Genomic DNA, 16,168 nt, shown 5'->3' on the forward strand with positions numbered 1-16,168 from the left:
ATCCTTTTCCCGTGCTAGTTCATACAGGGAAGGTTTGGGTGAGTTTCAGTTTTATGGTGTAACCCCTGATTGGCGTGGTATGATAAGGTCCCCCATCCTGTCAGGTGGCACGTCCAGGTGTCATGACGACCGCTGACATGAGCACACTTTCTCTCTTTGCTTGGAAACACTTACCGCTGTTCTTCTGAAGCTGGAGGTCAGCCACACTGTCTGTGCTGTGCACGTGCATGTTCGTTTTCCCTTCATATGTTGTCATCCCCGTACAAAACTGGGGGTGTGGAGGGGGGGGGGTATTTTTCCTTATTTATACCACGCGTGAAGAGTGAAGTGGGAAGCACTGCACTGCCAGCTGTCATGGATACGGCCTGCTACTGGGGAAACCTGCGCCAGTCAGAGCGATGAGTGACACTGCTCTGAGCCAATCAGGGGCCACGCAGCACTCATGTGACCACCAGACTCCCTGAGGATTCACAGAGGGTACAGGGTGCCAGAGGGCGATGTCTCAGGCTGGCCACAAGGGGCGTCGCTGTTAGAGAGGATGGCTCCCTCAGCTGTCATATGGTGAGAGTCACACGGGTTCCTGAGGCCTCCGAGCAGGAAGCTGGTGTGACAGAGTTTTGACATATGACAGAGAGGGGCATTCCCAAATTTTGCTCCCCGCGAGGGGAAATTCAACTTGTAAAAATTTGTGACTGTAATCAAAAAATGCCAAAAGACTCGTATTTTGTTTGGCTACTTACGGCTAAGGTTAGGGCTGGGTAGGTGGTTAAGGTCGTCATTGTCGGGATTAGGGTTTTGCCCATAGAAATGACCGGAGAGTCCCCACACAGATATGAGTGCAGGTCTGTGTGGTCAGGCATGTGTGTTGGAGGCTAGACAGAGACAGTTCTATGAGTTCATGAAGTCTTATATGTAGATGATATGAGGGGTGGGGTGGGGATAAGCATATTAGGATCAGAAGGTTGCATGTTCAAATCCCAGGGTCATCTGAGTGATCTTACCACTGGGCCTCTGAGCAAGGCCCCTAACTCCTACTTCCCCCAGGGACTGACTGAACCTGCTTTGTCATAGATGTGCACCATTCTGTATAAAAGCATCAGATAAAAAATGTGGATGTACTGTACGCTACGCAGTTGTGTTCAAGGTGATGTGTAGCCTAATATAACAACACGCCCTTCTTCTGAGCTGCTGCCACGGTCTCGGCACACTCATGTCATGTGACCAGATCTGCGAGACCTTCAACAAAGACAGAAGACAATTTCCTTTTCAATAAAAATTTATTGCAAATATAGAAATAGATCTTTTTGTACAGAAACCGGGAGGAAGTACGCTAACGTGGTGATGATGCTGGGGAAAAAAAAAAGAAAACAAGCAACCAAAAGTGGCAAGTTTGTGTTCTTTCTAAAGGAAATGATTTTCATAACCCAACACAAAGGGAGATGGAATCATATAAACAACAGGGGGGGGCTGATTTCCTAGATCACTGAGGTTGACACGCAGAGGGCTCTGCCGAGACGCGGACTCTTACCACGCCGTTCCAAAAGGTCATGACCTTTTGGAGCCGCGAGGACCATGAAGTCCAGGGGTAGGGGAGGCGCGGCAATGGAAAAGTGGCAGTAGGGGGACTGATTACAGATAATCACTGATGAGTCCCTTTCCATCCGATTGGACCTTCTTGTCTACTTGGTGAAGCTCACAGATACAGTCCCCCAGATAGCTAGGGTCTCCACATACACGTACTGACGAGTACAACACTGTGTTAGAGGACTTCAAATGGTCAAACTTAGTCTAACCGCCCCCGGTGACATGCTAATCTGCGCCGTCATAGTCACTTTGACTGATGTGGTCAGTTTATCTGGGCTGACAAGTGGGAACTAACAATTGGAATCCCAGTAAAGGTAGCTATAGTCTCTGTTCCGAAGTGTTCTCTGAGTATTTCTGGTGGGGAAAATGAATTGATCCTACAGCTCTATTATTATTTTTTTTTGAAGTGCCATATTTTGAGAGAATTGTTTCATATCTCCTGGCCAAAAAATGAATTCATCCTGGAACTGCATTTTTTTTAAATGCTCTCTTCTGAAAGGCAGAATTGGTTCTGATCTGCCCGGTTCTGGGTTTTCTGGACGCCATTCTCTATTGGGCTGTGATTAGAGCCGCCAGACAGTGGACCTTTGAAAATCAGGAGGTTAATGCAGGGATTCGTGTCTCTGGGACAGTGTTTCCCAAGCCGGTCTGCGGGGACCTGCAGACAGTCCACGTTTTTGCCCCCTCCCGGCTCGTGGTGGGAGCAAAAATTGTGGACATTCTGGCAGGAATTTGGGAGGGAGCAAAAACGTGGACCGACTATGGATCCGTTTGGACCAGATTGGGAAACACTGCACTAGGGCAACAGGAATGACTGCCCTGTGATTTCACATGGAAAACTGAGCTGATATCTAACAGCCATACAATTATCACCCCAGTACAGACTGTCCCCAACTTATGACTGGGTTCTGTTCTGACAGGCAGTTCGTTCGTCGAAATGGACGTCAATATGTCAAAAAAGGATCATGGCACTGTGAGAATGAGACTGAGAGGTGCGGGTGAGGCTGGGATGCTCACACTGCCATACATCATAATGCTCTATCATACAGCGGGCAGAACGCACTAGGGAGCATAGACCTGGGGAAGTACAGCTGCCCAAAATGTATTTTTACATACATTTACTTAATAAAAATCTCCAATCATCATGAGTCACACAGGTTGTAAGTCAGGAACAGACTGTTGTGATTAATAGTGGATAGTAGCACAGAATGCCATCAGACAAAAGAGCATTTTCACGCGGTAATAATGAAGTCCTGCAGGTGTTTCTCTAGGGAGGGAGCCACTGCAGGTGTGGCTGACTGGGGGGGGGCTCTTCTACGCAGGAGGGCGGGACCCGAAAAGCCAGTTGTCACGTTTTCCTGTTGACCAGTGCTGGAGGGACACGCTGCAGTCTGGGACTCGTCTTCGTGAGTCAAAAATGTCACTGTCCACCGTGAGCCAATCGGAATAAAATAGGTCTGCCTACTGAACACCCTCAGGTCTGAACCATCCCGTTCTGTCACCGTCATCATTCTGAGTGCCAGTACAATGGTGCCCATATAGAAGTCCAGGCCAGGTTGTGCTGGTCATTAACTAATTAATTTGCCATTTTAATTGTGTTTGGCAAAGGTCTCACCTCTGCGGAGCCCTGGCTGACTATGTCTGAACCAATCAGTGGCTCGGTACCAGTGCTCATGCAGTGTCACAGGACACAGCCGGTCACACTGGCCGCAACTGGGCTGTCTGTAAAGGGAGGAGAGCTCCCAGTTCACAGACATGCAGGACCTCTGGGAAACCATTGCGGTTAATTGGACGTGCGTCGTTAAAGCGATCCAGTTTTAAAGTGTAAATTCCCACTTTTCCATTGCCTGCAGAAAATCCCAGCTCCTCTGCAGAAACCAACATGATATAACAACAGCAAGGATACAACAGGACAAAAACAACGCTCAGGTCATTGGCCTGGATGGGAGCAAAGCGGCTGATGATGTAAACCGATGAAAAACAAACAAACAAAAAACATGGAGCCTAGGTCTCAAAAGGACAGATTCCTGTCACGAAAAAAGGGGACAAAGTCTTGAGTTCATATTTTTTGTTTTCAACGTACATCCACTCAATATACACAACGATAGATTTCTTCTCATGAAAAATACAGGAAATCATGCAAATATAACACTTTATGTCATTGTCATTGATCTTTTTAACGTTCTATATTCTCAATCTATTTTATATAGGTCATTGCACAACCCCGACCCCATCCATAAACAACTTACCCCTCAACCTTTGTCATTTATAACCCCCCCACCCCAACACCCACCCCGACACCCACCCACCAAAAAAAAAAAAAAAAAAAAACACGGAACAAGTTCAGTTAGAAAAACAGTCAAATGTTCCTTTTTTGTAAGTATACAAAATTCACAGATAACTCGCCATTGGTTGTACCGTGTCCCCCACGTTTGGAATTGGAAACCACATCGTGGTGAGATGAGATGGACCTCCACTGCACCCGATGTTTACCTTCTTCGACCACCATGTTTTTGCCACATGCAGCTAACGGCCTTCAGGGCTCTCCTGCTTAGACATCCCCAGTGTCCCCCAGAAGGCTACTGCCTCTGTGACCGACAGACATGACAATCGGTCCATATAAGGTATATGACATTGCTACAGCATAGCACACATGCTAATAGGACACAAAGGCTCTAGAATTATTTATTTGGGCCAATAGGGCTATAGAATGATTGAAAAACCTGCAGTATGAACTTTGATAAAAACTGTGACTATGACAAAAAAGCTGTAAATACTTCTATTGTATCATACTGTCCGTTTTAAATTTTATATTAAAATAAAATCTCTTTTAATTATATTCTCTCATCCATTCTTTGCCAAAGTTTCTGGAATGTTTGGTGGGGGCCCACGTTTTTACTTCCAAAATTCTGGACTCCTCTCATAAGTACTGACCTCATTGTGGCACCTTCCTGCGAGCTCCCCATCTGCGCTGGCGAGACACCGTCCCTCAGTGGCGGCCACATGTGTCCTTGTCCCAGGTCACCCCCCAGATAGGGGTAGCTTGGCCGCAAACAGTGACAACACTGTCCGTTGTTCCTCTATCAGACACTATAAACAATGCAAGCTCTCATCCAATATGTACACACTTGAACGCCCCAGAATGATAAAACCTCATTAATTGATATGTGAAGCCTTCTTGATATTAACCGGCTCTTGGATGCAGCCATTACGGAAAGCTGAGCCGGGAACCAGGGACGGCCACGATAATAACCAACTCCGCCTGCGAGTTAAAGAGCCGTCTCCAATTGTAAGAGAGGGATTATTCCTGATTGCTCCGGGATCGGCTGAAGCCCGATACGGTTCGGACAATGCTGAAATGCCATCGCCCATCAAAGGAATAATATCGGAAATGGACTGAAATTACGAGCCCATTGTCGGCGGGTAATTGAGACGCGCCTGATACACGAGCCGCGTGAAAGTAAGCGGGTAGGATTTGCGGCCTCCGTATGCAAATCCATGCGCCCGGATTAGTCCGTTCCCATGACTTTGCAGTCGACGTGTCCTTCGCTTTAAACAGCAACACATACAGTAATGCAGTGGCTTTACTTTCACATTTCTTTCCCGCCAATAGGTCACGAAGTTCAACTCGCACAACGCTGATCACTGCACTAAGCTTAACCCATGTAATCAATAGTTGAGACTCCATTCTACTCTGGTGTGTTCCCTTCCCTGCTTAGTGGCCTGTACGCTGTCCCATCCAACCCGTGTTTATACATGTGCAGGATTTCTACTGCATGCGTGGCCTCATTCATGCCCTGAAGCCATGCTGCTTCCTTATTGGACTGCTCTCTGCGCCGAATAGCCAATCGAAGCTCATCTCCACACACACACACACACGCATGCACCCCACAGCACGGCAGCAAGGCCGGCACTCTCACCCAGCAAACACGCGGCGGGCAAACTCTCCCCGGCCTCCCGGGAGCAGCTGACGTCTCAGCACCGTCGCGGTGAGAGATAAAAGAGCCTCGCTTTCCACCGCAATCCGTAAATCGGCACAGAGAAGCCGGTTCTGGTGCCTCACGGCCGTCACGTCCTCCCCCGTCTCCCCTGCCGAAGCGATCTCTTTCCTCCTGCGTCTTACTGTACTTATCTCCGCGCACGTCTCCAAGCCTCATTTTGCACGACATGTTTTGACGGAGCATCAGTGCCTTTCCGCTGCACCGGTTCCTCACTCCCGCCATCCTATCTCACCTCCTTCCACAAGCTATTGCTCTCCCCGCTCTCACTCTCTCTTTACCTTCTCCCTGGAGGGCATATATAAATCCATCAATGATAACAATGAAATGTAATGTGGAGAATAAAACCAAGCTTATTCTTACATAATGTGCACACAGGAAATCAATTTGGCAAGAGAATCAGTTTTTGGTCCATGCAAAGCAGTGTTTCCCAACCCAGTCCTCAGGGAGCCCCAGACAGTCCACGTTTTTGCTCCCTCCCATAAGGGAGCAAAAATGTGGGCTGTCTGGCAGGGAGCTGGGTAAGAACTAAAACATGGGCTGTCTGGGGGTCCCTGAGGACCGGATTGGGAAACACTGATGTAAAGAACTCAGAGCTAAATGTTTTTTTTATATATATATATATATATATACACTAAGAGTTTTCAAGGCTTAGAACAAACACTGAGTTTTCAAACACAAAGCCCCAGTGATTCTTGTCAAATACAGTAATCGAGATGGATGGATGGAAGCCAACCTGTCATTAACCCTCACTGCTACATCTCGACGTTTCGAATCTCACCGCGCTCCTGTTATGCAAACGGCACCACCAGAAAGACAGGGCCTGGCTGAGCACTTGGCACTGTAGACGAGGTGATGCTCATCTGCAGAATCCTCTGGAAAGGTATCTTACCTTAATTGCCTCAGTAAATATCCACCGGAAGTTTCAATCACCACCTCAGTCGATAAAATGTAAAAATTTACAAGCGGGGGAAGTCGCTCTGGTGTTGAGCATCTGCTGTACAATTAAAATATAATTAATGGACTGTAATTATACAATATACACATCACCACTGCTTCCATGGAGATACCTTCAATGGATTGCAATTTGTAAACAGGGCCAACATCATAAAATCCAATTGGGAACCCAGAGTGCAATTCAGTCAGCTGTTGGAGATGTTGACCCAACAGATTTGTGCCCAAATGGGCCAATGTTTTATGGCTTGTGACCTTAGCCAAGACCTCCTGTAACTACACGACTTTCCGTCACCGCGCCACAAATCTGCTGCCCTTCCAGAGGACAAGATGAGGTTCGAAAACCTCCCCCTTGTTCATAGTTATGGTTACACAAATTACGGGCTATTTCATATACAAGTGAGCGAAATTAAAATGACTGATCACTTGGTGGTCAATGCCTTGACACCCCATAATATTACTGACCTCAATTCTATAATAAACAAATGCAATACACCCTTTTTAATTTCATTCTGACAGCCCATTTGCTCTGTCTGACAAGCAAGAAATGACTTTCCTCTTGAACAGCTAAATAATCCGTTGAGAGTCATTGTCAGAGTGATTCTATTCAAATGTGTCCTTATATTGGCCAAGCTGTGTGTTGGTGAGCAAGTTCCCAATATGGTTAGAAGCATTTAAAAGCGGTTAATTTAAACACAATGGGAAAGTGACTCTCGTTGCAACTGTAGCAGAGCTGAAAGCTACAAACATCTAGGGTCACTGGGAGGCTACAGAAATATGCCTGAGGCCTCGTCTGCTTTGGACGAGTCGTTCTTGCCTCACTGAAGCATTACACAATGTTGTGTCAGCAGCTGGAAAACAACTACCAGTCACATTAATTAGCATGACAACAAACTAGTATGACGTTAATTAGCATGACAACAAAAAAAGCTAAATGTGCCTCTCGGTAGATATATATTAAACGGTATGCACAGTCCAGCAGGTGCTGTTGTACGGACTGTCTGTGTTTTCAGGCGGCCCTTTGTCACGGGGTCCCAGAGAACCGTGGGAGGAAGCTAGCAAAGCGACACCAGGCCGTAGCTCGTGCGGCTACACTCTGTACTCCTCGTCCTCACAGTGCCATGGGGATTACGATAAGGCCAAGAGCACAAATCAACCCCCCCCCCCACACACACACTGTTGGCCACCCCTATGTTTACCATTTTCAACATGACTGAAAAATGGCTCTGCATAACGACGACGTGGCCAAGGCTGTCTCAGGACGCGGAGCGGGAGGATGCCGGTGTCCGATAAACCGGGGAAATAAGAAAAGATGTTTGCGGCAGTAGTCATCGCACGTCAACGGCAAGGCTGCCAGAAGCTTTGCTGTGTCCTCCTCCGTAAAGAGCACTGAGCATCAATGCATAATGCATGCGACCCAAGACAGGCGCTGTTCGGAGGAATAAATCCTCAACCCAACAAGCGGTGGGACATTGCTTCCTGACAAACGGGGGGTGGGGGGGGTAGTGTCCCATTTAACGGTGATGATACATGGAAGAAAACATACATCTGGGTCTCATCGTCGTCCTTGCGAATCTCAGGGGCTGTAAACGACCGTGACGTTTCAGTTTCTGCGGCGATGCCACGTAAAGCTGCAATGATGCATCTAACGCCGTTAATTGGCAGTCGGTCGTTCACGATGCACCTGGATCAGTTTGCTTTATATCAAGCTGATGGCTCCGGAACACACCAGTACACCTGTTCTGCATGAACGTCTCCTTGTATCATAGAAAAGATCATCTTCCTTCGAAATGCAGAGAAAGGTATCCATATATAATGTGGAACCACCTTCCACAGAGGGACTAACTGCACATATGACTCAACAAAAACCTTAATAATTAGTCACAACTTATGCCTGTGCCACAGTGGCGGTCTGTAGTGAGTTTTAGCAGAACCAGAATTGCAACCTGTTTTATTGTTCTGGTTGAAAACATTCTCTCCTTCTTTTACTTTTACTGTGCTGTGCACCCCTGACAAGTTGTGCACATGGTCAAGCACAAGAATAATCTGAGATCAAAGATGTTTTAACTTCAGATCAGATGTGAACACATTCCCGGTCCTGTATTCTGTCACCCTGCCTCTAAACGGGAATACAGAGGACCTAATCAGGAGAGCCACTGAAACGATTTCACAGTCTCTATCCTATACATGCATCCACAGAATGTTGATGAAAGTGGCATAAAGACAGCCCTGGACACGTGAAAACCAAAATAAAGGAAACAAAACATTTAATTTCAGTGTCAAAATAACAGTTCCGTTTACATTAGTGGGATAAAATATACCAAAACAACTTGCCGTTAGATCTATAAACACTTGTAGCGCTGTTGGGGGTTTGGCACGTGTTTGCTTTCACAGATGTTTAGGTCCTTGTCCTTTGTCACCACAATAGCTTGTTTTTATTTTTTTATTATTTTTTTTTGGGGCAGGGGGTACTTTTAAAAAGACCATTCATTTCTGTAAACGTAGATAGGAAATTCAGTCTTTGCCTTGTCAAGTGATTAGGCGTGTCCGTGTGTCTTCACATTTTCTGTCTGATCATTTTAAAATGAGATCTTATTTACTTAGTCTACGCTGAGACTGTCACAGTTAACCTCCGGTAGCAGTTCCTCTGTGGGGGGTGTTTCTGTGATGGGAGGGGGCAGCAGTAGGAAGTCTCTCTGGCAGAATACAGCGTTCATTCAGTTTGCATGGCTCGAAAGCGAATGCCACGCAGCCGCCGGACTGGACTGGATCGTAAATGACCGTCATCGCAGCGGCGATGCCTTAATGTATGCAGCGATGGGTTTAGCAGGGTCTGCGGAAACAATGCCACGTCTGATTGCACTAAATCTGATTGTGTTTGGTCTCGGTAAAGTTAATGGTAATCATGCCAGTGGAGAAAAAAAAATTAAATCGTGTCTGCATGGAATGCACGTTAAACATACAGGTGATGTCGACATTTACTAAGCTTCCCATTATAGATTAAGAATGAGCGCAAATTAGAGCGCAAAATAATTTGAGTGATGTTTTTTTCCTGCAGACACGGGAATTTGACCGGCAGCATTTCGTTAGATGCCGACAGAAAACAGATGGGCTTTCGGTACCGAGCTGAGCCGGCTGGGCGCATGCAGGCTGAATGAACACTGACATAAGTGTTTTTAAAAATTAGTTGTTAGTTTGGTTCCATTGTATAACAAGAGATGAAAATCAGACTTAGAGAATGGAAAACGGAATCCATCCGTGCCCCTGGGTCACGGTGACATGTCATTCCCCCTTTTTTCGTACCATGTGTCATGCATCTAAATGCCCTGTTTTTATAACTGGCCAAAATGGGTGAGATAAAGTCAAACTGGAGTCTAAACTTTAAGCTTAAGTTGACAACTACAAAACAAGACATGCAGCCACTTATAAAAGCGATCCCACTCCAGTCTACTTGTCCTTACACACATATAGGCCTATATATATATATATATTCCCTCCATCTGAGGGAATTCCCTTTTATATATTAACACAGGTGTTAAATTTGAGGGAGAACTTCACATTGGCTGTACCCCAGACCACTGGCAGGTGGCAACTTGAACTGCAGGAGCTGCCGTTGTCATAGTGTCCTCCTCAGTTACCGGGGAGGGGGGCATTTGTCTCCATATTCAATGTGATAATCACCAATGGAGGGTGCTGATCTTAAGCCGAAAGCCAAAGGTGGAAACAGGCTAATGGTGTCGACTAGAGAAGAAGCAAATTCCTGTTAATCAAATCAAACCAGCCTGACAGCACTCATACTGTAATTCCCTCAGCCGCCCTGTGACACCTTTTTGGCTGATTGCTAATTAATTTGTCTAATTAAACTGGACATGAATGATGCGGCAATCTAAAAAAAGAAGATGTATGAATTAATTAAATGTGTCTCTCTTTTTAGGATTCACTCTGCATTATATTAGTCAACAAAACTAGGCCATGTGAAGGAGGGAGAGCAGATTTAGGTGAGAGATTCATAGGTAACAGGGTAGCTAAACCAAGAGGTGTCAGCCCCTCCCTCCCAAGGGGCCTCCCCACTGGCGTACAAACCTGTGATGTGCTAGTTTGAATTCACATCTACAGCGGCAAGAAGTTCAGTCCTGTTTACAAGTAAGTTAAGACACTGTGGATAAAAATGTACCTACGCACGACAGGGTGATTTGGAAGCCCATCTTGGAATGTCTTTCCATGCCTTAGGTGGGGGCTCTGTGAGGCCCTGCACCTGTCCTGTCCTGTCCTGCACCTGTCCTGTCCTGTCCTGTCCTGCACCTGTCCTGTCCTGTCCTGTCCTGTCCTGCCCTGCACCTGTCCTGTCCTGTCCTGTCCTGCCCTGCACCTGTCCTGTCCTGTCCTGCACCTGTCCTGTCCTGCACCTGTCCTGCCCTGCACCTGTCCTGTCCTGTCCTGCACCTGTCCTGTCCTGTCCTGCACCTGTCCTGGACCTGTCCTTTCCTGTTCTGCACCTGTCCTGTCCTGTCCTGCACCTGTCCTGTCCTGTCCTGCACCTGTCCTGTCCTGTCCTGCACCTGTCCTGTCCTGTCCTGAGACAAAGGTGGCATTTGCCCTTCCAGTCACAGGTAGGCAGGCGATGAACCCCAGCTGCTCCTCTGATGTCTTTGTCCACAATTCTAAGGTGTAATGGGGGGGGGGGCAAAGCATGGCAGCCCAAACACGCCACAAGGCAGCGCGTACTGCACAGAACAGACCGGATGCACGCCACTTCAACCTCAGTGACCTTTCAAGCGCATGGACATGGGCGGGGCTACGGGGGAGGGGGGTTAACGTGCTGCTCTTTCAGGATGAGCATATAAGCACTACCCTTGGAGGGGGGGGGGGGAGTCGGTGACAGTGACACCCCAGTAGCTTTACTGATGTTACCATAAATGGCGGCAGTTATTTAGCCTTACCCCCCCCCCCATGCAATTATGCTGAGTGTTAGCCTTACCCCCCCCCCCATGTAATTATGCTGAGTGTTAGCACTGAGCCGAAAGGTCTGCGTACGATTGAAAGCAGTTATTTGCATGACTGGTGAAGGTCATTTTCCGTTTGTTCGGGCTGCATTGTCACATTATTGTTTTGTTTATTAATAATTTCTTTTTAAAATACAGTGCCCTCTCAAAGGTTACCTTTTTCGGAGGATACAATTAGCTGCTGCACTTAGCTGTCTGTGTGGGACACAGGGGCCATTTTACCTGCCAGCTCAACGTGGATCTCCTGCTGAATGTTTACCCTGCCATCGTGAAACTCCCTCAAGGTGCTTCTCGACAACGGTCACTAGCAGGACGCCAAGAGCGCCAAGGCGTACCGCGACACTCGGGGGTGGGGGGGTTAGAATGGATGCAGGTGGCGCTCCAGAAAGTTTGGTTCAGCTCCTGACATTGCACTGAATGTGAAGGACGCGCTCCTCGCTGATCTGGAAATCTGCACGGTGCCCTACATACTGCACGGCGTTCGTGCCGGAACATGAACACAGCCGCACATGACGGCTTAGCGACCTCTCGGAGCACGTGTCCGCCTTGCTGCTGGGTGACTAAACCCTTATCTGTTCTTTGATTATTAATTAACAAAAAAATTACTTCACACAATTTAACTGTCCATCCCCACCTCATTGTGTCAACTCAAGCATTTTTTTTCGGTATCACGTCTAATTTCCCCAGTTTATTAAATATTTCTCCTACCAATACAGAAGAAGCAGTGGTAATTAACAGAAAAGTACCGGCTTTAGAAACTTGGCATAGACAGTTGCCTCCTTTCCATATTGACTTGCATCGCATTGTTCTGTCCTGTGATTAATATTTAAGAGAGACTTGGAAAACCCGCTTGACTTTAGGTGTATTTTTAAACTAAGGGTCCACCACTCCTTCCCCCATCCCTACGGTGGATTGTAAGGCTCTGTCAAGGATCAAAATGTCAGGCAAGAGGACTCTGCTCTGCTCTCCAGAGAGTTCCCCTCCTGCTGTGTTCCCCCCCCCCCTCCCCCACCACACTCACAGCTTTTGCTGCGCCGAGACACCCTTCCAGTAGTCAAGGATGTCATGAAGATCCTCGTCCTTGGCGAACTGTACCTTCTTCCGGAGAGCGTGGCCGGCAGCGACGTAGGAGGCCTCTTCCCGGGCACTCTTCTTGTACGGGCGGAAGCGCTCCCAGATCCTGAGTGTGCTCTCAGAGGAGTACTCAGGGCTAGAGGAATATCCCGAGTAGTTGTGATGGCGGGGCGAGAGCTGGGAGTAAGCGGCGTCCCTCTTGCTGCGGGTGAGGGGCTTGAGGAACGAGGCCTTCTGGGTGGGGGAATCAGCGGGTCCCTCATAATACAGAGCCGGAAAGGAGTGCCGGTGCTCAGAGCAATGGTAGTCCGGATGCACTTCCAGGTGGTGTTGGCCTCCTGTGGCAGCCCCCCCACTGCCAGCACTGCTGCCCCCATTGGTGCCACCACCGCCATTGGCACCACATCCTTGGCTCCCCACCAAAGGCATCCTTTCCAGAGGCTCCCCACAATCCACAGGGCTGCCCTTCTCTGAGTACTTGCAGGAATCTGGGCTACGAGGCTCCGGAACTTCTAAGCTGAAGACACGGGTGTTTTTAGCTGGCCCACTGGAGGAGGAGGAGGAAGAGGAGGAGGTGCTGCAGCGGTTCTTGACAGGGCCTATGACCACCACTGCTGCATCTGCGCTCAGCTGTCTCTGGAGTGGCCGGACAGCGGTAGCCGGTGGAGGTTCCCGGTAGGGGGGTGAAAGAAAACCCCCACCGCTAATCCCCGGCCGCTCTGACAGTGGCAGGACAAGGGGGAGTGGGGGAGGAGGAGGGATTTTTGGAGATGCAAGGACCTGGCATGCCTCGGTGATCCCGGAAGCCAGGGGAATGTGTCCCCTAGCTAAGGATGAGATGCATGAAGGAGAGGTGGGGTTGTCCATTGCAGCGGTGACGGCAGCGGCTGCAGCAGCCACAGATGCAGAGTCCAGCTTAAGTGCATCAATGCAGTTGTTTATGATCTGGTTCACCTTGTCCACCTCCTTAGCAATGGTAGAAATCTCTGAGACAGAGCCCCGACCGTCATCGTCAGAATCTTCAATCACGTCTGTTCCGTTGCCCTCCCTCAGTTTCTCATCGCCAGCCCTGGACATGCTGCCATCTCTAACTCTGTCCTCCCCGGCTGCAGAGGTCCTCACATCCATGTAGTTGCCCTTGGTGGTTGCCATTGTTTCTGAGAAGGTGGTGGACATCTTCCCCTCTTGCGGGATAGACGAGAGACGGGAGGAGCTGGTGTTAGCTGAGCCCTGCATCATCCCGGAGCTGGTGGAGGAAGAGGGGGGAAGCTTACTTTGGTGGTGCTGGTGATGCGCCTGATCATGGAATTTCTGAACGACAGAGAGGTCGTTGGCAGCCGCAGCAGCAGCCTCAGGCCCGTATCGCATCTCCAGGATGGTCTTCTTAACGCTGATGGACTTCTGTTTCTCCTCCTGCATCCGTCGCTTGCGCAGGCAGTAGTAGACCACCCCCAGCACGATAAGCATCCCGAAGAGGCAACCCAGGATGGTCATAATGTAATGGGTGGTGGTGGAAGTGCTGGGCCGCATGTCATCAGGATTCTGCATGCGCGTGGCGAAATGGAGGCACGTATGGTTGTAGCGCTGGGAGTTGCGGATGGAGGCCACACAGAAGGTGTAGTTAGTGTGTGGTTTGAGATTGTTCAAGGTGATGATCTCCTTCTTGTTTTTGAGGTTCATTATGTCGGACACATAGGTGTGGTTATACTGTACCAAGATGTACATCTTGCTGTAGGGCCTGGGGATTTGTACCAACAGGGAGGCTGAAGACAAGGATACGTGCTGCAGCTTGATGCTGGGACTGTACGTGGGATCGGTGGTGGAGGATGTAGTGGGCTGATGGTAGAGCCCCATGCGGTCGGATATGTCTGGGCCCAGGCCCGAGGCATCTGAGTCAGGTGGTAGTGAGGTGATCCCAGGAATTATCATCCCATCCCGACACATAGAGGACAGGATAGCGCGGGCGTTGCGGCTGTGGCCCGCGACGGGGCTAAGCAGGGGAAAGCCGGCAAACTCACGCGGCGTCTCGCACTGCAGCCGGTCGTACGTGTGGGTGACATTGTTAAAGGCCTCCAGCCAGGTGAGGAAGCTGTACAGCTCGCAGCCACAGTGAAAGGGGTTCCCCGCCAGCTCACACACTGACAGTCGGGTGAGGCTGGTAAAGGTGGAGGGGTCCAGGCGAGCCAGCTTGTTGGAGGACAGGTCAAGGCTGCTGAGGCTAGGACACTCCCAGAAGGCGTTGTAGGCTATCATCTCGATCAGGTTGTGCTGGACGAAGAGGCACTGCATGCGGCCCAAACCGCGAAGCATGCCCTCCGTCAGGTTAGTCAACTTGTTGTAACCTAGCTGCAGCACCTGTAGGTTGGCTTGGCCGGCGAAAGCCCCATCCTCGATGTAGGAGATCTCGTTCTTGGTGAGGTTGAGGTCCGTCAAATTGGTAAAGCGGCTCAGCGACGAGAAGAAGACGGCCTTCAGCTTGTTCTCATTGAGGCGCAGGTCATGCACCGTGCTGTTTATGTGCTGGGGAATGGTCTCATAGGGGGGCTGGTTCTGGCTACAGATGGCCAGCCACACGTAGCCCTTGTCCCCCTCGATGAGCCAGCAGTCGGCCCGCACTGGCGTCAGCAGGTGGAGAAGGAGCATAAAGGGAAGAAGGAAGAGGACCAGAATGGTAGGGCTTGTAAGTGAGGGGAAGTGAAGCCAGTTAGCCATAATGAATGAAAAAATGTGGATAACAGGATTCTCGAAAGACGTAGGAAGAGAGCAGAGGGTGCTGGGCAGTGCTTCACCTCCAGGGGGCCACAGGTGAGGATAAGCAGTGAAGGCTGATGAGACACTTGTGGAGAAACAGGCTTCCTGAAGACAGTCACAGCTGTGGCATCAGCACTGGGGAGTGCACAGTCCCCATTTCAGGTCTTCCGTGTTGGGCTTCGGTACTGGACGTGACAGAATTTACTCATGGCCTCGCCTCAGTCTTCTTCTCTGCTCCCCCAGCAAAGTTTAATCAACATCGACCTGCAAAGGAGGAGTGAGAGATCCATTAGGTTTCCCGATGTTTAATTTTACATCAAGCACAAATTGATTAAATCCTTTTTTTTCCACCCAGTTTCTTGTTCTAGACTTTGATGTTTGTGAACATTACTAATAAATGTGGCTGTTTTAACTGGACTTTGGTGGGAAAAAAACTTAATTCACTAATGAGTAAGAAAGTAACTATTGTGACTTCACAAGCGCGTCCATGGACAGTCTAATTACGCGAAACCTAAGCACACAACCACCATCTGACACGCTGTTGGACTTCACGAGTCCAACATGCTAAATAAATAACTTCTACATGCTAAACCAGGGCTGACTAAAAGGTCATTTTTCTAATCTCAAATTCATCTTTTAAGGCAATGAAAAGCCTTTTAAGAAAATTGCAATATTAACCACAGTGTAAGTAAATTTACCGTAAAATGTCTCACAAATACAAATGTTATTACAAGACATTTACTACAACGCATTATATAAACTGTGTTTTTCTTTTTTTTCATGATTTGGGGAGTCACCAATATA

At 48.6% G+C, this 16,168-nt stretch overlaps 1 protein-coding gene across 2 annotated transcripts in view; it reads right to left on the reverse strand.

Moving 5' to 3' along the window:
• Positions 1 to 12,556: 12,556 nt before the first annotated feature.
• The window catches only part of LOC111845214 (protein phosphatase 1 regulatory subunit 29-like), a 90,799-nt gene continuing 87,187 nt past the window's right edge, over positions 12,557 to 16,168 (reverse strand). For both annotated transcript variants that reach the window (XM_023814448.2, XM_023814447.2), the window contains exon 3: positions 12,557 to 15,628. In XM_023814448.2, coding sequence (XP_023670216.2) covers positions 12,557 to 15,325 — 2,769 coding nt within the window. In that variant the 5' untranslated portion in view covers positions 15,326 to 15,628. The remainder of the gene's footprint in view (positions 15,629 to 16,168) is intronic.

This window comes from Paramormyrops kingsleyae, chromosome 5, assembly GCF_048594095.1.
Source record: "Paramormyrops kingsleyae isolate MSU_618 chromosome 5, PKINGS_0.4, whole genome shotgun sequence".
Classification (NCBI taxonomy): Eukaryota; Metazoa; Chordata; class Actinopteri; order Osteoglossiformes; family Mormyridae; genus Paramormyrops; species Paramormyrops kingsleyae.